Source organism: Erithacus rubecula (assembly GCF_903797595.1).
Source record: "Erithacus rubecula genome assembly, chromosome: 2".
NCBI classification, from domain to species: Eukaryota; Metazoa; Chordata; class Aves; order Passeriformes; family Muscicapidae; genus Erithacus; species Erithacus rubecula.
Genome location: NC_136685.1, coordinates 78,275,018 through 78,301,275, shown reverse-complemented (window position 1 = coordinate 78,301,275; position 26,258 = coordinate 78,275,018). Strand labels below are relative to the sequence as shown.

Genomic DNA, 26,258 nt, shown 5'->3' with positions numbered 1-26,258 from the left:
TGACTCTCAAAGCTCTCCATTTTTATTCTCAAGTGATTTCCACAGATGCAATAAACCTGTGAGTTGTTTCATTTAAAATTCAGAGATGCTGAAGTAATAGCTACACTCTAAGAGCAGCCACTTGATCTTTACTGTCATTCAATTACTACTCTTGGGAGAGTCTACAGCTTTTTGAAATAATTTAATTAACACACCCACTCACCCACCCCTGTATTATTTGCTAGTCATAGAATGCTGTTCTTCTAAAACAGAAACCACTTCTGCTGTGAGAACAGCTTATCATAGAAGAGTTTATATTTAATGTTCCTTTTTTACAACACAAGTTTATATCAACGTGTGTCTCAAAAAGACCATACCTACCAAAATCTATGTCCAGCAGTGCTGCATTTGCACCTTCAACTAAGATCTTCTTTGGTGGTCCATGTAAAGCCTCATACATGAAATAAACACCATCCCTTACCATTGGTTTTACTTTTTCCATGTAGCCCTGAATAACACAAAAGACTATTGTATAGTACAATTTCATTATGATAAAGGCAGCCAGAGTAGAATTGCTATTGTTCCCTCATAACAATGCTCATATTCCTTTTAAAGAGGAAAAGCAAACAAAGAAATGTTAAATATGCCACAATGTGAACAAAGGGAGGAAGAATGTGAAACTCAGATTTACACAACAGATATGTACACTTTTCCTAGGAGGAAAGAAAAAAGCGGGGAAGGATGAGGAGGAAAGAAAGAATCCTAACTTCTGGAATGCTTTAGAAATATCCAAGCATGAGTATTATCACTACTGCATTTGGTCTTTCACTTCCAAGTGTTCAAAATCTCCCCCTCCATCAGCACAGCATGTAGGGAGTTCCACTACTGGCCATCTGAACCTAACAAATGCACACAATTGTGAGCTACAATTTTTAAGTAAAAGTGAAGTTATTTATTGGAATAAAGCATCAAATGCCTGAATGCCATTGAGTAGCTGGATGTAAGAAACCAATAATGTTCAGATTATCACTTGGTACACAGCCTTTCTCCTCCATGAGGACACATGGAAGTTCGCATTTTAACACTTGACCACATGAAATGTAACGCTTTGTCTGTCAGAATGGAATCAAGTGCATTAGCATAAGACAAGTAATTTTTCTCAAGCTACAGAGACATGTGTTTCCACCTTAACAAGGAGTTTCAAATATTCTGTAATCCCAAATTGCATTAAGTAAACTATAAAGCATTATGAAGCAATCAATTGTAACTGGTTTCTAGACCTACATATTAATAAAAATACAACTCAACATGTGCAACACGCCTTAATTAAAGTGAAACAAATAGAAGTGCTAAGAACTCCCATATATTCTATTCTAGAGCTGCAAAAATTAAAGGTAGAGGAAGGATGAATACTTCGGCCTGATTTTCTTAAAGAATTAACATGTAATTGTGTGTGCCCTCGCTGTTCCCCACACACCTCAATGGTTTTAAACCATGTCACATTTGGTTGTCATCCTAAGGTTAAAACAAAATCTCATACAACTAAGCTTCTACAAAAGCATGAACAAAAAGGTTGGATAGAACGGTAAGACACCTCACTTGGATGCTGTGCAAATAAAACCTAATACCAGTGAGGAAACTCTCAACTGTCCCTATTGCAGGGAAAACATCAGATCAGAATCCATAATTAATCACAAAACCAGTTTGCTGGCAATCAGGCTTCATTAGCTCTGCTGCTATCAATTTCCATTTTACTATGTTGCTAGACAGTATTATTTTCTAAAGCTCATTATTTAGAAAAACCATTTACTTCAGTTCTTAACTTCCTGAGACAAGGACTTGACATTTTGCTTAAGAATGAAACATACTTTCCCCAACTACAATCCTGTTTTTTCTCCTAGACTGTTTGAGCAAGTAGAAGTAAGTCAGGAAGAAATTGCCCCATACAAGCCTTTTTCTTAAAATTCACAGCATCTCTCTTGAAAGCAAGTTTTGAAAAGTTGCATAAAACAGACCGAGAGTGTCCATAAGGATAGCAGCAGACTCTCAACACAGACACATATGGTTTCCCATGATGCAGTTTAACTCCTCACACAAGCACCAGTCACACCAAGGGATTTGAGTATCAGTAACTGCACACGGTGATTATACAATCGAAGAGACAGAAGCAGCCTTACCTTCAGCTTTGCCAATTCCCCTTCAATATCTATCTTTAAGGTAGGATATATTGCTTTGTACTGATTGGCTAACACTTTGAACCTGAAAGGCAAAAATGCTTCATTGAGGTTTCTGTTTGTTTTGCTCCTCAACTCCCCACCAACCCTTGATTTTTACTGGTTGCATATCTGCAGTTATTTGGTAATTTAACAATTTCAAACAATGAATTATTACAATAATCATGACTGCATAATAAAATTATATATTTTTTTATTTTAAAAGAACTTTTTATTAAAAAAAATAACAGGAACCAGATGCAATTGCTTGCACAGGACACTTTCCAGAAACTGAAAACTCTGCATACAACTGTGTATACTAATTACCTCTCAGAAAAGTCATCAAAATCAGAAACAAGATCACACATTCTGAGTCCACTTCGAGCTGCCTTCGAAGAATATACTGGACCAATTCCTTTTTTGGTAGTTCCCAGACTTCAAAAAGATAATAATAAAGTTATTGACATAACTTTTAACATAATGGTGTTTTTACTTTAAAGCTATTCCATCCTTAGCATAAAATGAAATGCTGTTAATTGTGAGCATTTAACCTTGTTGAAAGCATTTAAAATAAAAGATACTTACAGGACGCAACCTGGTGTCAGAACATCTCTCTTTACACAAGCAAATATGTTAATCTTCTACATACTTCTGTTTTTAAAGCAGTTTTTTTTTCCCTCAACTTTTATACTTAAGGAATCAAATGTCAAGAAAACATCCTTCAGTATTATGAACCAAAACAAAATAAACATCTTCCTAAAACACTGTCCTGAAGACCTAAAGAAAGTTCTCAATAAAACAACACAAAGAGTATGGATTTTAAGTTTGTATATAAGAAATACTTAGTTTCATTCTAAATACCTCAGTTGGAGCCAGAAAACAAAAAACACTGCCAAACATCCAAAAGTGATAGAGGAACTCAAAATGCTCTCTCTATGTTAAGAGTTCAGGTATGGATTTTCCACTGCTGCTGACTCTGAAAATCTGAATTCTTTTTCTAACCCTTACCTGCCCGAAAAGCCTTTTCCAGCTTAAGTCCTGATAACAGAATACAAAACTTTCCTGCACTGACTTTACTGTGAGAGAAGTACAGCTACTTCAGAGAAAGTCTTCTGCCATACTCATGTTAAGTAGCTATCAAAATGGAGCCAAATTGCATTCATTGCAGACAGATTATTAAACATCTTCCCCATCATGCTCAATACATTAAGTAACTTTTTAAGGAGAAGTGAACAGGTCTGCAGTATTTTCAGAAGTGTATTACATGTTGCTAAGCTTAATTGTGCACTTAGTTTTAATTGGTTTGGGGTTCCCCCCCTCCTTGCATCACTCACAGAAAGCTTTCTCTTCTTCAGTTATAAATTCTTGGGAAATAAAATGAATTCTTCCTATTAAACTCAATATCAAGTAATCTCAGGGCATGATATTTACCTCTAGTCAAAAAAAAAAAAAAAAAAAAATTCTAATGAACTTTGCATCACACTGTATCCTTTAACCAGACCAGGACATTGTGGTTTAAACAACTGACTATAGCCTTCACCCCAATTCATACTCTCCACAAAGAATCTTTTAAAGGAAGTGTTGGTTTCCACTTATTTTGTTTCATTATTTTGTTTCATTTACTTTGTTTCATTTGTATCAATTAATAAAAAAGATCTTGTCAGAGGTTGTCAGAAGACTGTACTTACAGAAGCTAAAACAATTGTATATGCAGAATATACTGTATTAGATTAGTTCTTCTATAACCTTTCTGCAAGGGAAGCTACATGATGAGCCTTACTGGTGATGGTTTTTCAACTATATTTGACAAGTAAAAGCATTCAGTTAAAAGAAAAAAACTTACCATTTAGAATGTTTAAAGTCTCAGAAGGCACAGAAGAATTTTAACACCAACTATGTTACGTAGTTAAATCCACAGTAAGACATGCTAGCAGACTATTTCAATTCCCTGCCCCTAACAAACATGAGACAGTCTTTTGATAATCCATGACAGCCTTTACTACTCTCCCCATTACAGTTGTTTAGCCTTGAAGTTTAGGAGGAAATAGGGTAATTTTAATAAGCTTGAAAACTGCATGTTGCAGAATATCAGGAACTCCACAAAAAGAAGAAATTGAGCATTTTAACAGTGATTTTAGGTTTTTTGCTTTGAACGTAACTTTTTTCCTCGGTTTATTTAAAGTAAATTAATTGGGCTTTCCCTAACAATCTAACACTAACCAATAAAGAAGCTTAAGACTCTCTCAAGAAGCTTATTTGACTGAGTGTTTTTGACTGCAAATATTGTCATATAGCAACATATAGCTTGTGCTCCACAAACATTCAAGAACAGCTGATACACACTGATAATAGCTGATAGTAGCCCATTAAAATAAGAATATTCTTCCATATTATCTATATCTTCTGTTTGCTTTTTAAATCTGAAACCAGCAGGGAGCTGGTACAGTGTAGGCAAGTGTGAAAATGACCCCTTGTAAAAATCACTGACAAATCATCACTCAATGGCAACCTGTGTGAAGCAAGATACATCCAAATCAGACATTCTCTTAAAGCTTATTATCATGGATAAAATATATTTCAGATAAGTATGTCTGAATTGCTTTTCATCCATGTAATCTCTCATTTTGGAAGTTCTTCTGAGTTTACTGTTATCAGAGAAGTCTATAGTACTGCATTGCTTCTCAGATGTAGATAGGTCACTGATAATTCTACCAGCTTTTTCCCCATCTCCAGGAACTAGTGAGCTACTTGGAAAGCACAAGTTAAAAACATAGCAAGATAGTTTCTAAAAGTTTTGAGAGCTTCAGAAGGTCAGTGGCATTCTGTAGAAGACAATATGAACATCTACATGTACGTCTGACTTTCAGTTACTTGGATATGTCAAAGGGGTCCTTCAATATTCATAAAGAGAAATATATTTTTACAGAAACAAATACCTCCAGAAAGCAATTAAAACACCAGGAAGCAGAAACTAGCAAATTAACGACTAGAAACCTTTTCATAAGGCAAAATATAAAGACACAGCCCTTTAAATTAAGCATATAATCTTTCACTGGAAGATAAAGTGTAAAAAATAATCCCTGCATAGCCCACATTCAAGAGCTATATGGATAATTCTTTTTTAACCCACTGACAAAGCAAAACAGAAATTCAATATATTGAGTCCTGTTTCTACTAAATCATCCCATGTTTAACAAAATAAAACTACCTACTTCTTTCCTGCTTGTTCTTGCCTCTGTTGTTCTTGGATGCCATCAGCAGCTTGGTGGAAATCAAACACTAAGAAAATAAAATAACTTTAATTGCAAATTTGTGTGAAACAAATTTATTATATCAGCAATGATTTCTTCAAACCAACTCTAGACCTGTTTACCAATGTAGAAAATAAATATACACACTGAAGAAAAGCAAATAAAATTACACGAGTTTTTCTTTTCTTTTACATTTTCTCACAGGGAAGAGATCTAAGGCTTTTCAGAGACTTTTTAAAAAGTGTTTATTTCGTAGAATATTTGCAGAATGAGTATACACATCCCATAGAATAACTAAGCCATTTTGGCTTTGTGGTGGACCCAAAAAATGTATGGATAAATGAAGAAAAAATGCAGTTTAAAAAAATGCTATAGGGTCCACCTCACCTCCCAAAAATCTTACAGGACTTATGTCAAATACCAAGATTGGTAGGCTAGTGCATGTCTTATAAGCTAACAGAATTCATTTAACTGATTTTCTTAAGTATCATTTCCTGAAAGTTAAAAACCACCTACACATTGCACAGGAAAGACTGACTTAGTAAGTATGCTAATATCTCCAGAACAAGAGTGGTGTTCCTATTTGCCTTACCAATTTGGCTTTGTGTTCATTTCCAAACATTCCTGTTTTTAAAGAATCACATTATACCCAGCAGTGTGAACCTACCTTTGGCTGACCTTTTGTTACAGACTAATCATTCACAGATCAATACCCATTTTAGAGAAGACTTTTTTATCACGATAACAGATTTTCAAATTGTCATCAAAAACTTTCTGGAGGCATTATAAAAGCTCATTTTTGTGGAGAGGTTAAATGACTATGAGTGACAGTCAGCAATTGGTCCTTTTTACTTATAATCTGTTTAATTATGAAAAATTCACAGCACTGCCATTGCAATATAATCACCACAAAACAGTTTTTCTAGTAATCAAGCAATTTCCAAATAATTCACCTACAATGATTCTACTAATCAGAAAAGATACTGGTAACTCAGAAACAATTACTCAACCATTTCAAACTCATTAGTTACTCCAAAGAAAAAAACATATTTACTCTGAAATAACTGTCACTAAGTTCATTCACTAAGCTATTCCAGATTGGTGCAAAAAACAAAACAAATCAAAATGAAAGAAAGCAAAACCAAAAGCAAAACCATTTTCCCCTATGTTACAAGCTTTAATCTTGTAAGATCCTAAACAGTTTGCATGTCCAGAAAATGACTACCAGAGGAAGCAACAAAGCTGTAATAGCTAAGGGGCTGATCTAAAGGATGAATTTATGTAATAAAAGATGTGGTAGAAATGGTACAGGAAGAGTTTCTAAAGCTCTGTGTTGGTGGACTGGACTCAACGCTATCTTTCTTCAGGCTTTGAACTGCAGTGCTATCTCAAGCATAGGCTGGATTCAGTGCTTCACTGATGAGCTCCTTGCAAGGAGCACAGCCATTCTCTTCATCCCTACAGAGTCCTTCCCACAAAATCTCCTTTAGGAAGCACATCCTTAGTAGAAACACCATTAGTTTGTCACACCCGGTCACCTGATTTCCTAGCAGAAATGTTACTGTGAGCAACAACACTTTTACACCAAAAGAGGAAATTAATCCTTTTCTAAATGCTTTCTGACCACTCTGTGCTTCTAATCTGACTTAGAAAGTTAACTAACTTTCCTGCCTAGGTGATGCTTATGGAATAGGATTAAACATAATCACTAGAATATAAACCTGGGAGTGCTCTGAGTGATTTTTTTTTTCTAGGACCGTCAATAAAGCAAAGCAACACAAGGAGATTTAATCCAAACAGAAGTACCTATATAAAGAAATGGCTAAAAATTATCATACTTCTGCTGCCACAGAAAATCCATAAAAAGCAGAAATTAACAGGAAAAAAAAAAAAAAAAAAAAAAACCAACCACAAACAGGAACTTACCAATATGAGCCCTGTCAGAAATTATTAGTCTCTTTTCCCAGCCTTCGAGTCCTTTAAAGGCAAAATGAAATAGTTTAAATTATGTTTTGTATAGCATTTTTGTCTTCTGATGTATAAAATATAAATACTTTTCATGCTTAGTCTTCAGTCAATCTATTTTAAAAAAAAAAAAAAAAAAAAGTAATTTCAGTAATTAAAACTTGGCATCAACCTTTAAAGCCGAAAAAATCAGGCTTATTCTCAAGAAGAATTCAAGCTACTAGCTCCTCAATTTTTGCAGACAATTAGTAGCTCTTTTGGTTCTGGATAATCTAGACCATTCATTTTGCTCACTTATAGCAGATTGCTGCCAAGCATGGCTATAGACACAACATGAAGTACCCAAAAACTGAGTTCCGAATCAAAAAGTGATTACCACAGCACCTGTTTACATTAACATGGTCATCAAAGTGTACACCAATATTGTAAGAGGCAAAATGGCTTTGAACAGGTTAACATACTTTTAAAAAGCTATTTTACTTCTTAAATTCACTTTTTTAAGCAAAGAGAAATGTTTGCAGACAATTCTGATTTAGATTATACTCTGAAACTGTACAGATTCCTTTTATCTGCGTTCCCATGAGGGCTCTGACACTTATGGCAAGACTCCTGTCAGCAACAGTTAAACGGAGTTATGGAAAAATACATTGTATGTAACTTTACAAAGGCATACTCAATCTAAATCATTTGAGGAGTGTCACACAAACTATTTTAAAAGTAGTATCTTCAAATTCTCACCTTTTCCTTTCTTTAAGTTCTTTTCAGCTTCTTCAAAGAGTCCTGGCAAATGAATTACAACACCATTTCCTGAAGAAAATCATTATACAATATTTAATTAATTCTGTTGAGCATGGGAAAAAATATTTCGAAGAGTTCAGAGACTTCACATTTTGCGTGCAGAGCATTTTATTTAAGTTTTTTAACTTAATGCAAATTTGATTCTTAGGAATTTGCCTAAGCCAGATTTGCTCCTAAAATATACATTTCTACCTACATGCATTGAATCTTCCTAGCAAATGCAAGAAACTTTCAATTTAGACCAGTACAAACAGTAACAGAATCTCTGATTTCCTCTTTCTCATATCTAAAATTAACTTCTATGTTTGTGCTTCATTTTAATAACCCTACTGTTTTCTAAAAGCTTGGCACGTTTCTATCACTATTATAAACACTAGCATCCTTGCAGGCACTTTTTTTGCTGTAAACAGACACAGAATATTCTGTACATAGAGGTGGGACTGTCAAGAGACTAGGAAAAAGAACATAAGAAAAAGCCCTGCCAAAAGCAAGCTTGCCTTCCTACACCTGTCACATTGCTCAGAAAAAGACTACTAGTCCATACAATTAACCAGCATCACTGAGTACCTAGGAAGGAGCATTCTCACAGCAAAACTGAACCATCTTAAAGCCATACCAAACTCAGTAGATTCAAAGTTTCCAGTACAGCATCTAGCTGAAGAAGAGATCTGGCTTCCAAAACTATTTGCATATCACCTAATTTCACAGCGATAAAATCATTCTAAACATCAAAACACAAAGTATTTTAAGACCTCTTTACTATTACTTTCATTATATAGTCCTGAACAATAGGAATACTCTATTATAAATACTCCAATCATTGTGCCCTTACCCTTTTTTTTTTTGGAACATATATGCTCTTTCAGCAGAATCCTAAGCCCTTTTTTTCCCCTGAAAGAGATTTTATACACAGGAAGAAAAAGAATCTAGAAAAAAATTCAGAACAAATAAGACCAAAAGACAGAATTCTGACTTGGAGAAGTACACAGTGTAAGGGACAGGAGCTCTAAGGTATCAAAGGAGCAATGTGGAAGTGTTGCTAAGTCACAGCCTTCAGTGACCCACAGACCCAACCTGTTTGGTGAAACAGCACTCAAGCACAAATAGTTATAATGGTGTGCACATATGTTTTATATTTGTCTTCCTTTTCACAAGGAAATTCTACGGGCTACACCACATTGTTAAGTAGGCTGGCCATCCAAGCAATCCAAAGAGAAAAACACCAACCATGGAATCCTGTTTCCAATTCTCCAAGAAGGGAGAGCGGTAATGAGGTAAGTAGGTTTTTTTTAGGGACAACGGACTAGACAGCCTAAATCCCTTTTCACAAAAAAAAACAGATCATAGATCCTGACATCACCTAGTACTGCCACTGCCCTAAACCTTCCAATGTACTTTCTTGAGAGGACTTCTTAGTAAGAACTGTAGAGTGTGGAAGTCTTTTGGAGTAAAGCATTCATTTCAAAATCCAATGGAAAAGGGAGGGAAGATCTATGGTTCAAAAAGTACTGGTAAGTACTTAACAGGGATGAAGATTAAAAGAGAGAGGGGTATTCTGAGAATAAAAGAAAGAAATGGTAGAGAAAATAAAAGAGGATTGGAGAATGAAGATAAACAGAGCAAGACAGATACATTGATAGATATCCTACATTGGTAGAATAGATAAGAACAAAGGTGAATTATCCAAGACAAAAGAAATTTCTGTAATACAAACTTTACAAATGAGTAAGGACAGTATTACAAAGACAGTAAACCATCTAGGCCTGTGAAAAACTGAAAAAATAATAGAATCCTGTATGTCCTCAGATACATTTTGCTATTTTAATGTATCAGAAGTCTGCAACCACAGTACTGTCTGTTTTTTAAAGATGTCTCACTTACCAATGAATGCAGTGACTTTTGGATTGATGATCCCACTTGGCAGAAGATGAAAGTCGTACTCCACAGCATCCACAACAACTGTATGCCCTGCATTATTGCCTCCCTGAGTAGGGGTGAGGGAGAAAAAAAGTGTTAACAGTTTTTGACACTGGAGACAAATGAACACACAGTATAGAGATCAAATAAATGGGTTGCAGAGTTTTAATTTCTGTTACTGACAAAAGAGCATTCAGAGATTTCCCAAGAAATCAGCCAAACTTGTTCTGTCAAACTGGACAATTTCAACATCAGTATTATTTGCCATATAGACTTTGGACAGTGTTTTGGTTCATCAAAGGTACAACATCGTGGAATGAGATTAAAATGTTTCTAAAATTATCAGATATAAATATTTTAGGGGATGCAAACATTTCTAAAAGCCATCATCAGTTCTATTAGTTTTCTGTTACAGTAAGGGAAAGTCAATACTTAAGAGTGGAACTGCACCCCTAGCAAAGTTAAAAAAAAAAAAAAACAAATCCCCAGGTAAACTGGGAGTATAAAACCACACAGTTATTGAGATAGGTAAGTCTCATCATCTGGCAACATGCAGGCTTGTTGCTCTGAATTTTGGGTTCAGACTTTTGAGTGTTTCTCTATGAATAGTAAACAGCAAAACTACCTAGTTCATTTCACACCTCCTTCCTGATAAGAAAAGTTATGTAACAAGTCATTTAAGTTAAATACATGTTATGTTGAACATACTGTTTAAGGGGGGAATCTAAAGACAACTAAAACAACTGCAGTTTTTTAAGTTACTGGAAACTATTTATATAAAATTAACACTTCAAACATTTCTAGCTCTTTTCATTACGACAAAGAGAGCATTAAGAGATTCATTAAACTGTGAAATCCATCTAAAATACTAAAAGAAGCTTGTGACCAAGTCTTAGACGGTCAAGAAAGGCTTATGAAACTAAAAAGATTACAAAACAGTTACCAAATATCCCCAGTTCTTGTTTGCTGTACTTTTGAAAATAAGCTTATACTCTCTTGTGACCCAGTCATTTGTGCAAGACAAGGTTACATACAAAATGGGTCTGCTTGCCATAACCACAGGAACATCCTTTACAGGCACCTCACACCAGAAGTTAAACAAACTGCTTCACAGAAAGAAAACCTTAAAGATTTCTAGGCTGAGCCATCTTTCAGCACAAGAAAGAATGAAGAAAGGCATTATATGAAAATAAAAGAAACTAGAAGAATTATTAATCCATGGAATTATAAATATGAAATATTTCAGAATACTGCATCACAGATGGACTTTTCTAAGTAATGGACTCAACAGCTGCCCACTACTTTTACAAGATTTAGAAAGCATGAATCCAGTACATAAAGCTGTATGTGACAGTACAAACAGAAAGCAGTTGTAGACATCAAACATTTGTGTCAGTACACAAACACACATGCCACAGGTACAAGCCTAATCTCACTGAAGTCAGCAATGAAAATTTTGTAATTTCAGCATTATTTATTTGAGGACTTGCAACCATTTCACCTCCTCTGAAAAGAGAGAAAACTTAAAACCTTCACACAAGAAGGGAAACACCCGAGTTTAGTAAAAGTTTAAATTCTTTTAGTAACAGACTGCAGGATTTTTCCACGCAGTAAACAACATCTTGAAGTAGCTATAAAGATCTTTGGATGCAGATTTTCACTGCAAGTGATCAGACTCGACCAGATCATTATAAATTTTCAATTCACAACAAATTAAATGTATTGAACGAGGACATAAAGTGGACTTTTCTACTCTTTAAGAAAGTAATAAAAGCTCAGGAATAAACTTCCTGTTCCTGTTTGCATTCTTTCTACCCAAAAGCTTTAAGAAAGGTTATTTAGCAGTCCATCACTCCACAATTGTATGTTTGATTAAAAATTATGCTAACTAGATAGATCATTTACAGTTATTTTTGAAATGCAATGCTGATACTCCTGAGATACTGCAAGTTACTCCAAAAGTAATTTTAAGAACTACAAAGTTATATACTTATATAAAATGCACTACATATTTTTAGCAATACAAGACATTAGTTTTCTATTCAATGTTTAAGAGGCTAAGCAAAACCTTGCTTGGCAAAGAAAAACAGTTATGCACTAAAGTATCATTTATAGTCAAGTATTTGTGCTGAAAGTGGTAGTTACCTTATTCTACATCAGATTCCTTCAAATTACTCCTTTCTACTAGATTCACTGCTAATATCAGTCCAGACAACTTTAACATGAGCACTGAAGTGCTTTAAATGAAAATTCAATAGATAGGTCTAAGTACAACACTGAAATACTGAGGTATTAGTCATTTACAAATGGGAAGAAAGTCCAAAGTCTCCCACGGCAGCATAAATAAACTGGACTAACCCATAAATAACACTAACATTAGGGAATCACTATTCATTTAAAACTCTCTACCAGATGGATAAGTTAATTTCATGTTTTGCTTCTCAATTTATTTTTTAAAAAAGAGAAAAATGTTCTCTAGTGTCATGAATGCCAAAAAAAGAGAAAACTAGCCACTCTAGGAATTAGATCATGATCAACAATAAATTCTTAGTGTCCTAAAGTTTGCCAAGTTACTAGTGCCATTCAGAAATGGCAACTTAAAGTTCAGCAGTCACATGTGCTTGAACAAGGTGTTGAGCATGCAGCCTCTGACTGTGCTAGTTATGAGAGCAGAACTGCTGACTTCTGGCTGTGTCAAGATTTCATCTTCGCACTGCTGAGTGATGACAAAGGTGCTGCTTCCATGCTCACTGAAAGATACCCCAGGGCTGACAAAATTAAAATGCCAATTTACCTTTCAAATCTTGAACTGTTCATGCAACAAAGCTCATGCTTCACCTAGAAGTAAACTGGTGGTATTTAATTCTGCATGTTTACATGAGCAACTATACTTTAAGGGATTTTGCTGGAGACTTAAGTAGAAAACATGTGATGAATCACCGTCTTAAGCCATATGAATACCTCAAGCTTTCTAAAAGCATATTTTCAGATTAGATTCAAATCTGAATCTCAGAAATTATTGATTATAATATTATGATGCCTACAACATGAAAAGATTCAATCCCAAAAGTGCTATTGATGGAAGCTGTCTGATAGAATATTAAGTCAGTCCCCACACTGCTCTTGATGTCATTCTGTCAAAATGAGTCATTTTGAATAGTATTTTTAATCTCAAACCCTATTTTTTAAGAGGGCATAAAAGTAACAGCATGTCATGAACTCGATTTTCAAAATTCTTCTACTGATTTACAGGTAAGCTCTACCCTAACTGCAGAAGAGCAAGCATGTGGTTACAGAGTATGAGTTGTAATATATTAAAATAATGGTTTACACTGTACACTTTACAGTGAACTTGCAGTGAAGTGTACACATGTTGTGTGCTCAGACATTGCTCAACAAGGGTTTGGTAAACAATTCTAATTACAGAAATCTGAACTCAGCGTTCTAGTGGTGTTGGGATGAAGGGGAGGGTTGTTTTTACGTTACAGGGTTTGAATTTGTTTTGGGTTGTTTTTTGTCTTCTCCAGACATGGATGTTAATGCAGGCAACTATTGCCTCTGAACATAACTTTAGCTTTAAACTGATGAAGTCACTCCTGGCTTCTGTGCTCTCCATCTGGATTTCTCACTCCTCCTTCCACCTCCAACTAAACCAAATGGGACCAACTAGGTCATTCAAACTAACACTCCTTTGATTCACATGTTTAAACATTACTAATGGAGAACTAACTGCAAAAATTATTTTCACTATTAGTTAGACAAAGTTCATGCTCAAATGATATGCATAACCTTACATAATGCTTTTGCCAGAGAGTAATTAAGATATAAAAGTAATTTCAGTCAAGATATACAGTCTTTGAGGCTGGCAATATTCCCTAGCTAATGAAATAAAAAAATCAGTTTACCACATCTCAGTATCTTCTAGGTACCCAAACAACAAGACTCCTCTCCCATATATGTGAAAACTGAAATACCTGTGTGCCAACACAGGCAGTGGACAAATGTACAGCAAGACCAAAGGATGCTCCTGCTCAGTCTGGAATACACTATACACATGTTGCAGTGGCTTCTTTTGCCTGTTTCCCTGCACAAGATTCCCTTTGGTTGAGCCAACAAGTGTGCCATGGCCAAGATACTCAGCTCTGAGGGCAAAGCAACTCTGGATTCAGCTACAAAAAAGACTGATGGAGGAGCACAAAAGGACTGATGGAGGTGAAAGATGACTTCTTATACATGAGACATGTAAGATCCCACTCTGAATAAAGAACTTGTTCACTGGGATACTTTCTTCCCCCTCTACAGAAAAACAGCAGAGGAAGACTCTTTCATCACAGAAAAATGAGTATGTAGGAATAGAACAAAAAACAAAACACAAAACAAATTTTCCACCTGGTAACCCAAAACAAAGAGCAATAAGAACCAGCAACAACCAGTAACCCCATGCTCCTGTTAAGGGGCTAACTCAGGCACTACACCTGAAGTCCCAAGCATACTTCAATTAAATACAGTACCATTTATTTGTACATCTTTATCAAGACACAGCATTGCAGTCTAAGCATACTTTAATGTTTCCAAAATTGGATTTTCAGAAGTCAGCAACCTTCTTAGCACTAAAATAAGTTAAAAGCATTCGGTTTGTTTGTATTCCTTCCTTCCATTATTTTTTCCCCTTGTATCTTTCAACACAGTACTTTGAACAGTTCTCTCTTGGCTCCTGAAGGATTTTCAGTAACCAAAGAAAGAATCAGCACTTTCAGCAGCCCAAAGCTTTATCAAATTACAATGTAAAATCCAGCTCAAAAGGCTGCCAGCTGGATTAGAATGAAAACATTTCCTTCCATTTATCAGGAGACACAGCATGCAAATCATCATGAATAACAAGCATGAAACTTTGCTGTGTGTCCCAACATGACATGAGCTGCTGAAGCAAGTCCAGGGGAGGGCCCCAAAGAAGATCAGGGCTGGAGCACCTCTTCTTTGAAAACAGGTTGAAAGAGTTGGAATTGTTCAGCCTGGAGAAGAGAACATTCTGGTGCAACCTTCAGTACCCAAGGGACCTACAAGAGACCTGGAGAGGGACTTTTTACAAGAGCGTGTAATGACACAAGAAGGTGAAAGTTTCTTTAAACTGAAAGAGGGTAGGATGAGATTAGATATTAGGAAGAAATTCTTTACTGTGAGGGTGATGAGACACTGCAACAGGCTGTCCAGAGAAGTATCCTAGAAGTGTCTAAAGTCAGGCTCTGAGCAACTCGGTCTAGTGAAAGGTGTTCCCATCCAGAGTAGAAGGGGGCTGGAACTAAATGATCTTCAAAATGCTTTCCAACTAAACCATTCTACTATTCTGTGATTTCAGTACAAGGACTTGGTTTGATGCTCTGATGGACGAACAATTTAAAATCCTTGTAAGAGATAGTAGCTTTTTTTCTCCTTGCATAATCTTGACACTATCAAATTACAGTATTATTTTAAAGTATTTCAAGTGGAATAGGGAAAGTAATATCATGTACATGATCACTACTTAATCTGTTATACTTAAAATCTGTGTAGCATAACTGAACAAATAAACTCTCAAAAGGCATTATTCCAGTTTTACTTGTGCAGTATGCTTAAATCACTTCATTAAAAAAAGCATATGATCCCTGACCACTAGCTGGTAATCTTGAAATATCCAAGCTATTCAGCAGTAGAAGAGCTAAATTTACAGGAAACAGAAATGTGCCCACTAATACACAAATTATTATACTACTACTGTTAAGAATGACAGCAATCCTTGTAACAAAACCTCATACCTACCTGCCTTCTATGAACACAATTTCATAAAACATTCCTTACAAAACACTATTTTTGAAATATTTTACACTGGGAAGCTGCTCAGAGATATTCTCTTAAAGTACACAAAAATACTGTTTGGCTTTTTTTTCTTCAGTTTGTAAAAGATTAAGTAGCCCAAAAATCCTTTTCAGTGTAAGCACCACACCCAAGAATCTGCATATTCAATTCAGATAGGGTGGTCAGTACCACACACAAAACAAGATACCATTCTAAAACATACCTATCCTGGCAAATGTGAACAGAATCAGTGACATGCACACAGAGGGGTCCTAAGATAGCAAAGCCAGCTGCAAGCATTGCTCATCTGGGAGCTGTTTGATAAACATTCTTAGCAAACATGCTTTTTACAAGAGTATTGAGTGCCTGAAAATACTAATTTGAAAGGGGGAAAAGTCATTATCTGCTAGCTGACATTTTACTAGAAACAAGCTTGAAACATCAATAAATCAAACAAGTGACTCCTGCTCTCCAAATGTCAGTATCAAAGCACTGGAAAGCAACACTTACCACCAAACATTACTTTTGTGCACCTGACACAAACACAACAGTGACACAATATTGTGCCTGTGTCCAGACAGCATCATTGGAAAAACCAATGAAGACTAATGAGCAGCATCAAAGAGGACACATTTTAAACATACAGATTGAACAGTATTCTGTATTCTAATAGGACATCTATGGTAATATTAAGGTCAATCATTTCAGCTCTTCCCCTAGCTATGCAAAATTACTTACTTTCTTTTGCTTTCTACAGCTTTTAAATACCATAACTGCCAGCATTTTGAGTAAAGAACAGAACAGGACTAGCAACAATATTTATGCAAGCACCTGACTGCAATTTTACAATTTTTTTCCTTACAGCTCTGAAGACTAAATATGTTTTTCTTAGTGTAAATATTACAGAGTCATACTTTGTACCCAGACTGGTGAACTTTTAAGGATGTATTAGCAACTTTCAGGGTAAGTCTTCTCACTTTGAAGTTTCCCAAAGCTCTTTAGATTGCTACATTCTGTCCATGCATAATAGCTTTCTAATCACATATACAGCATGGAGAAGAAGCATTGATAATAATATTTAACAGCAATTTTTCTTCTGGAATTGCATTACTGTACTAGTGGAAAGCCCCCAAGGAACATTCATGTATTAAGCTGACTCACCGGACAAATAAGAACCAATCTTTCTATTGGAGTTATGTAAGAGTCTTGATAATTTAATACAGCTAATTTGACAAAACAGTAATGATCTATGCTGGTCTTCACAAAGTTGAACTGATGACTACTTCATCAACATTTTTGCAACATGACTCAGCCCCCAGGATTAAAGAGAGATGCTCCTTTTAATTCAAAGTATTATTTTCTTACTGAATTAAAATAGCACAAGAAAGTTTATCAGCTAAGACATCAAGTTTACAGCATGTAACCAGCCATTACCAAAACTCAGCTAATGGAACTGGATGTTAGAAGCTCTGGCATATTTTATGTGGAACGCCTGTTCACTTAGGAGCTCATGTGAAGCTGAGTGAAGCCAACAACTCAGAAAACATGGAATATCATTTTCCAAAAAGACTGAAAATTATACAAAGCTCTACTCAAATGCTTATAGAGACATCCTGAACCAGAACACTTTTCCTCTGGTGTGTTTGATCAGAGAAATTCCTCATTCTTCAGTTTGCAGCCAATCTCACTGGTTTGCCTGAAATGCATCCAAAGGACGTCACCACTTGTCTTTCCAGTTTAAGGGATAAGAATTTGCAGTTCTTCCATCTTCCTGGCACATGAGACTCTTTCAGGAAAACTATACACACTTAGTATATCCATCATTCACTGAAAGACAGTCCCTTTCAGTTTCAAATTCATCTTAGCTTAAAACTTTGGGGTTTTCCCCTTTTTTTTTTTTTTTTTGCAAAACAGTGTCAACAATCTAATGTGAAACTTGAATGGACCAATCAAGTATTACATGAGCACATATATAAATAGAAGATGCTAGTAAGAAATCATTGCAGGAACACAAACATAGTGAAACTAAGACAAAGGAACAACAGCATATTTTTCTCCATTTTAGATCTACATCCGTTGAAAATAGGCATTTTATTTCCAGAGCACATCTTCATCAGCCAAGGGCAGACTAGATGTTAGCATAAACACCAGAATAGTTAAATCCCTTCTGAACACATCAAGACAGTTCAAAACCCCTTGCCTACAGCAGTCCTTCCATAGCTGCTAATACTGGTCTACAGTACTACAACTTTACTTAGCAGTGGAGGTGCTTAGGGAGAAAAAGATTTGAGAAAAGCAGATTGAAATTACAATTAACAGCATATTGTGAAATGGCTCTCTAAACTGGTACTAAATACAAGAGTATTCAGAGCAGCTTTGAAATACTGACATGTGCATTTATGAGAACCATCTAACCAAAAAGTCTATGATGACAATCACTGCCTTTTCTTATGACATGATCATGCCAAGTTGTCTATCTCAAAAATATGATGCCTCAGGGAAGAGCAAAGAAGTCTTTCAAGTTATTTCCTCTAGAATAAAAATTAGTTGTCTACTTTAAAGAGATGTTATCTCATGCAACGTTAGGGAAGAAGCCATATACTCCTTTCAACTCTCTCCATCAGATGTGTGTGTGCATAATTTTTTCTACAGTTTACTTTTATTGCTACCACATTCCAGCATTCATTTTTAGCTCAGGGCAACCACTGTTGTTTCTGAGCTAGCTATCCAAGTGACTGCCAAGTTGAGCAAGAAGCAAGTCGATGTTGCTTTGGCATCATATGGTTGTAAACATTTTCATTTAACTCTTAGATGAAAAGTAAAAAATACACCAAGAAAGCTGGATACTGCCATTATTTACAAGAAACATATGAAAGGCTGCTTCTTGCCACAATCAGATTCTCAGTATGCTGAGCATACCTTTAAAAAGTTTATCAGTCTAGTGAGATTTATCTGAACCCCATGATGGGTCCCAAGCAGACACAGCTTTGCAATTATTGTGCTACTCACTCCTCATTTCAAGACATATTGTCAAAAACGAATTTTGAACTTAAGTCTGCAAACCATCCCACTTTAAAAATGTACAGACAATTCAAAAAACCACAAGGTTTTGATTTGAATTCATGTTCTCATACATTTGGTGATTAGTTTCTCTCTTTCACTCCCCTCTCCATCCCCAGTGAATAAACAGCTAACAAACCCAGATATATAATCTGCTACCAAATTTAAGTATAAACTGCAGCCAGCCATTTTCATCATTTACAAATCCATTCATGTTTGCAAAATCTAAACCCAGTACAAGAAGCCATCATGTTACACACTTTATACAGAGGTTTCTCAAACTTTGGCTAGACTTCAGAAACTTCTGAATGTGTAGTACAAGCATTGCTGCATCAAGAATGTGGTTTGAGGCAGAATATAACAAAATAAGAACACTGTGTTTTACATCTTCACCTATTTTCTCCTAACAAATAAAACATTAACTTTACTGAAGTCTATTAATCTTAAGAAACTCCATGCATATGTCAGTACTGATAGAATTAGCTCTGAGAATTACTGTTGAAAGGAGTTACTCAGGGAGACTCTTTAGAGATGGTTCTGACTACATTTTACTTGACTTGCAAAACTTGATTCTGCTGCAAGGCCTATATATGCTAGGTAGAAAACATGAGTCACTATTCAATGCAGAATGAAGACCAATCTATCCTAAGAGATAAAATAAATCAAGTGAGGCAGGAAGATAAGGAACAAGAAAAACATTCAAAGCACAGATATGTCCAGCACTGCATTGCTTCAATGCACAAAACTCCATCAATGTCTGCTGCAGTCACAAAAACATTCAAGAAAGGACATGAAAAACAAAAAGTGGCTTTGGGAACACTTACAGGAAACCCCTTTCAAATGCATAAAGTAGTACAGTAGAAATAAAAAATGCATTTGAAATCATAATGAGCAGCTACAGAGTACTGCATCTCGGTCAACAAAGACATACATTAAGCTTCTGTAGTAAAAGGTAACAGTAAGATGGGAAGAGCATTAAGGGACCAGTAGATCAAGGTATAATTTGCTCTTCAGTGCTTTTAAGGTCTTCTTTGTTAAGAATACAAACTTTATGAGCTGGAAAATCACATTTAAACTGTTCTTCTGTTAAAAATAATGTAGACATTGTGTGATTGTTTGCAGAAATAAGAGATCACCTGCCAGTGATGCCTTAAAGTAGGCCTGTAAGCATAAGACTCATGGACTGGGCCAAAGACATAATTTTTGTGACTCTTTCCTCACCAGAGCACACCACTGGCATGCTGCCAACCACTACAAAGTCCAGCAGTGCACCCAGCACTTAAAGAAACCTTTAGCTAGGCATTACTTACTGAATGCCTGAGCAGCTAAAAAATAAGCACCAACAGCTATAGCTATTGATTCTGGTATTCTTAAGTCTGCATGGCTTGCATAGGCTTTACACTATAATATTTTTCAAATGAGAATATTTAGAAAAATAGTGGGCTTTGCAAATGGAAGATTAAACAATTTCAGTTTCTTTTTAAAGTAGCCATTTAAAGACTAGTGAAGGTATCAGGCAGCATTGGAGTGAGACCTTCAGTCAGCAGGTGATTGATGGTAATCATTATCAATCAATTATCAGCCAATTGATGGTAACTGCTTAACCCCGAGGATGTGTGCACTGAAAAGCTCTCTAGATGTTGCACTACAGCTGCCACATTATCAAGTGATTAGCAGTGGCACTGCTGTACACACTGCTGTTGGGCAGAAGAGGAAAAGGCAGTACAAAGACTCCATGCACTGCAATCCCTATGCATTAGCAGTTCAAGAGCAGAATCCCACAGCAGGCAGATCACACTGAAACCAGATGAGAAGATCTGGTAAGAACCTCCAATTCTGCTTCGACATGGCAAAAAAGTGTAGGAGAGAACTAAAGAAGCAGGAAAATGAGATTTTTTAGCAAGAGGAATATGGCATTAAAAATGTGAAAGCTTGGAAATCTTACTTAGAAATCTTACACTTACCTCCAATAGTAAGAAAAGGAAGTGACCAAAAACTTGCTGATGAAATAAGTGAAAGAGAATCAGTGCAGACATTGTATTTTTTTGCTGCATGGTAAACACTGGTAGATTTGGTGGAGGGGTGCTGTTAATGTAAGATACACAGCATCTTTTGGTACTGTATTTGTTTAGAAAAAAATATTATCTAAAATAACTTGCTTGCATTAATTTGCCATTTCCATTATTCCTGCTAACAAATGAAACTCTGCACTCTGTAATGGTAGGAAGTTCCTTAAACAAGAAACATTTTCCTTTAACTGCCCATTAACTGTGAAATTTAAAAAAACACAATGCAACCTTAAAAACTGCCAGGTTTGCTGATGTCAAGGATATCTGCTTATTAAAAGGAAATTGTATCAATCAAATAATACAAAACCAAAGTTTTTCTGGTAATTATTCCTGAATCTCAAATCAATTTTTGCTCCATTTTACTGTCTGAACTATGATCTATGTGATAGCAGGTACACAGACTTTATTCTTTAATACACTAAAAATATAGATTTCAGTACATAAGTCTCACCAATGTATTTGTTTTATCAGTAGTATCATTCTACCAAAAACCCCGAGTTAAATCACGAGCAATTCAGATTTTACAATGGAAGAACAACTACATACTTTACCGGTCATGTAGACACGTTTGTATTAATTGTATCTGAACCCTGTGCACTAGCAGTACTAGCAGTATCTTCACAAAACTATCATAATTGCCAGTGCAGTTGCACTAGCAACCACATACATGCAGCCCCTGGACATATTTCAATTTTAGCTTAGCTTCTTCAATCAGTTGTTTTTGAAACCATAAGTAACTCTGACAAATTCTGAAGCTGTCTGCTTTAAAGAAAGTACCATTCTCTTCCTCTGAGCACAAGACTGCTTTTCACGACCTTTAAGCCTAAGATAAAATACTCTAGAGGGTGCTATTTAGAAGTAGAGTCATAAAGCAACTTACTTCCTGACACACTCCTTCAGCTAACTGCACCCAAGGTAAGCACCTGGTTCCAAATGCCACAGTTGGTTGATCAAACTGGGGCCATCAGCACCTGCACTACCTAGAAGCATGCAAGAAAGCATGGCCACAGATTTCAGAGCACACCATTTCACAATGCCTCTACAGGCATGGTAAAACCGAGTGACAAGTCACATCTCACTTCTGGGACAGGACCATTTTTAGGCTCTGCATCTGCCCATAACAAAGGATAGCGAGAAGAACCCTAGAGTGTTTCACTGCAAGTGCAACACAATTTTCCAAGACATCTTAGACCTGGTACATCAACTTCCCTAGGCCTCCAACACTTGTACTAATAAATTTTCCACAAGAGCACACTGGAAATATCTGATGTCATCCACAGGCATTCTAGCAACTCTGTGGCATGATGAACAGAAAGAACTATCCTGGAATAAGTAAGTATAACAGTGAAGTAAAAATCAGAAGCTCCAATTACAGAAAGCTGATATAAGCAAGTTCCAGAACAAGTGTGTGACTGTTTTTTCTTTCTGGACTTGTACCACTACAAAAAGCACAAGGGTCACCCTGAATTACCAGCAGTAACCAAGAGTTCACAAATATGCTTGTATACATAGCAAGAATATTCAATAATAAAAAATAATTTTATTTTATCAGTGCCACTGAAGGAAAATACTCCTATTTTCTCCTCTCATTATGAGAAATTATTCTTTGTGCTTACCCTGTCCTAGACCCCTCTTTTTGCCAAGGTTCTCTGAACTAATCAAATCCGGTTTTATTTACTAGAACAGCAGAAAGTAAATCCAAGGGTCAATAATTTCCTACCACTCTGATGAGTCAAATCAACTTACAGGAGTGTTTAAGTGCCAGACCTTGTGCATGGGTGGAGACTCAGGGTGCACAGCCATCAACAGGAAAGGGAAGAAAGGAGGAAGAAAAACTCCTTCCTTCATCAGAAGCAACAAGCTGCTAGAAATGGCAGAAGTTCATGGCTTGGGATATGGCCACGAAATTCAAGCTTGAGATAACATGAGAATTTTTCCCTTCATCCTTTACCCAGCTGATTCAAAACAAGTAACAAGCACATTAAGACACATGCACACAGAAATTCACTGTTTGCCTCTCTTGTCTCTCCTCCAAAACTTAATATTAAACATACACACACACCTAGGTGCCCTTCAAGTTTCAAGAACAAAGTCGTAAAAGGCGAACTGAGTCACTCTGTTCTCTGACCCACAAAGCCAGGCAGTCATACCACAGCACCACATCAGATTTTATTATTAAAAAAAACCCAAAAAAACATAAAATAAAACCAAACCGAAAAACAGACAAGTGGAAAAAAACAATTTGTGAAAATAGCTATTTAAGAATACATTTGTTTCCTTCAAAATTTAATTCTCTGAAGTTTAAGGTATTGATTTGTCAGCTCTGCAACTGACTTGTTTTCAAAACAGCAGTTTATGTGCAGTTCTCATTGGATAACAACCATTCAGCGTTCACACTCTTTGGGGAATGGTACGCACTTCCAAAATATATTTATTTAAGAGCAATTAAATTCGTGCATTCAATAAAAGCACACAGATAACAACACTTACGTGAAACCTGGCACACTACAGGCATTTTATGCTGCTGTATCTCTCAACTTTAAGAAAATACTGTGTAGCTTCAGGTCACTGTGTTGTGCTCTACAGAATTACTATACTAGAGATGCTAAGAAAAACATCTCCTCGGATCTGTGTTGTTTTATAAGCAGTACTTTGCTTGCAGGCTAGACTCGGTTTTTTGTTTTTTGGCTGGAATAAGGCCTCCGCAGAAAGGGGAAAAAAATACAAACACATAAACAGATAAATGCGGGACCCCATTGGTACAACAAGGATCTTGGAGCAGGGGCAGGCGAGCCATTTGCCAGCTAGTTTTAGCTGAAGACGAGCGAGTTGTGGCGGACTACACCAATGCCCCACGTGCATCCTACAACTGGCGGGCGGTTTCGCGCCGCTGCCGGCGCCGCGGCCCGGGAGCGCTCCGGGAGGATCCCGGCCCCGCGGCGATGCCGCCCGAGCCGCCGAGCGCGGCCCCTTCCCGGCGCCCCCCGGACACAAAGAGAGGGAGGCCTGAGGGGGAGGGAGGACGCGACCCCAGGCGCATTCCTCCTGCCGGGGGCCAGCTCTGGGCGGCGAGGAGGGCGCCTTCCTCCTCCTCCTCTTCCCCCGGCGCCGGGACAAAGGAGGCGCGGGAGGGCTGCGGAGCCCGGCACGGGGCTCCGGCCAGCGAAGGCTCCGCTGCTCTGGAGCCCCCGCCGCCCCCGGCCCTGCGCCTTCCCGGGCGCTCGGGGTAGGACCGGGGCGGCCACAAGCGCCCGGCGGGGCCGGTGGCGGGGCCGCCCGCCTCAAGGTGACACTCGCGGCCTCCCCCGCGCCCCGGCCGCCTCCCTCCTCCTTCTCACCTGGCACCTGCAGACGATGTCGGCGTCCTGCGCCAGCAGATCCACTACCTTGCCCTTGCCCTCGTCGCCCCACTGGGCGCCCAGCACGACGGTGACCCTGTTGCCGGGGCGGCGGGCGGCGCACTCGCCGTTGGGGATGCCGGGGCCGCCGTGCTCCGCCATGGCTCGCGCTGCCCGCTCCGGCGCCGCTCCAGACACATGCGGCAGCGCGCGGCGGCCGCTCCGCTCCCCCCGCCTCCGCCTCCTCCTTCCCCTCCCCGCCAGGCGGGCGGGCGGTGCCGCCGCTCTCGCGTCCAGGTGCCGCCGCCTATCGGCCTGACCCGCCCCGCCGCTCCCCGCCAGCCCGACCCCTGCCCTCAGCCGGAGCTCGCCGCTCCTTCGCCTGGATAAACCGGAGCGGCCACCGCCGCTCCCGGCAGCTCTTTTCCCTGCCGCTCCTCCACTACGCCTCCCGACCCCGACTACGTTACCCGGCGCGCCGCGCGGCCTCCCCCACGCGGGGCGCCGCGGGGAGCCGGGCGCGGAGCACGCTGGGGCGCGTAGTCCATGTGGGCCGCACCTGCGGCAAGGACGGCGCCTTGGCGGTTGCCCCGGGCGGCCCCGCGGCGGCGGGAGGCCGAAGGGCAGGGCGGGGGCGGCCATGGCGGCCGGGCCGGGATGGCGGGGGCAGCGTGGGGCCTGTACCTGGCGGCCGTGGCAAGAGGGCGCCGGGGCGCTGATGCCGTGCCCGTCGCGCAGAATTGGCTCTGGCTCCCGTTAGCCCGGGGTTCCGGCTGCCGCGGTACCTGCGGCTCCTGCTGGGGGTGTGCAGGGTATCGCAGCATTGCCTGCGCGCTTGGGCTTGCTGGATTAATGATCACAAGACTATAAATTAAAGTTCGGACAATAAAGGCTGAATATAAGAGGCCATTTTCTCCAGAAACACCGGAACATGGCCCCAGGCTTATTCATGAGGAAAAAAAACAATAATGGAAAAAACCATAGTAGAGAAACGCCTTCACCATGCACCCTCAGAAGTGGAACTGATGTCTCAGCGGCTGTTTCCATTCCTTCCTCTTTCACAGAACCAACAACCCCGAGGGAAGATTTTTTTTTCTTTTCTGTGAAGTAGCTATTAAAAAGGCATAAAAATCTGAATGATGTAATAATTATTGCCAAGAGAGTTATTCAAAGACCTGAGTCACTGAGCAGTCACAGTCTGCAGCTGTCTGGCTGGCTGTAGTGTTTGATTTTAGTTGCTTCTTCGCTCCTTCACATTTACTCCAGCCAAGAAATTGAGGATCTACAAAAGCCGCTGGAGAAAAGTTTAACTGTGTCTTGTAAAGCTAGAGAGATATGTAACGCATAATTAAATAGAACACTGACAGAGAACTTGTTTTAAACAACTGGGAATATATAAATCCTGAGTGTCAGTGCTAACAGATGCTATGACGAGTCAGTTCAGAACAAAGATGTTGAGCAACTAAATGATGGGAGGCAATTGTGGAGCATAGTTCCTTAAAGGTACCTTATAGTCCACATTATGTCTGCTTTTGCAAAAACAACACAAAACAAAAAAAAAAAACAAAAACAAAAAAAACCAAAAAAAAAACAAACAAAAAAAACAAAAAAAACAAAAACCAAAAAAACTAAACCAAACAAACAGGAAAAAATGCAGTCATGACTTCTGCATCCCCGCACAGAGCTTATGGGAAGTCACTAAAACCACATGGAGCTGCGAAGTAATTTTTCTCCAGCCTTCTTGACACAATGACAAACTTTGCTCCAGTGCAGTCAGTTCTGAGGCCATAGATGATCTCATGATTCCTCAAGCAATGGTCAAGATTGTTACAGGAT

The 26,258-nt window shown here is 38.2% G+C and overlaps 1 protein-coding gene across 3 annotated transcripts in view; it reads right to left on the bottom strand.

The window, feature by feature from the left end:
- The window catches only part of ADSS2 (adenylosuccinate synthase 2), a 36,494-nt gene extending 11,074 nt beyond the window's left edge, over positions 1 to 25,420 (bottom strand). Inside the window, exons 1-8 of one of the 3 annotated variants that reach the window (XM_079298784.1) lie at positions 25,107 to 25,420; positions 10,088 to 10,190; positions 8,147 to 8,215; positions 7,370 to 7,420; positions 5,405 to 5,471; positions 2,520 to 2,627; positions 2,157 to 2,238; positions 361 to 487 (exon numbers count right to left, since the gene is read on the bottom strand). In XM_079298784.1, the coding sequence (XP_079154910.1) occupies positions 361 to 487; positions 2,157 to 2,238; positions 2,520 to 2,560 (250 nt within the window). In that variant the 5' untranslated portion in view covers positions 2,561 to 2,627; positions 5,405 to 5,471; positions 7,370 to 7,420; ... (1 more) ...; positions 10,088 to 10,190; positions 25,107 to 25,420. Of the gene's footprint in view, positions 1 to 360; positions 488 to 2,156; positions 2,239 to 2,519; positions 2,628 to 5,404; positions 5,472 to 7,369; positions 7,421 to 8,146; positions 8,216 to 10,087; positions 10,191 to 24,422; positions 24,864 to 25,106 lie in introns of those variants that run through there. The other 2 variants (XM_079298783.1, XM_079298782.1) reach the window with 2 other exon arrangements.
- Between the last annotated feature and the right edge of the window lie 838 nt (positions 25,421 to 26,258).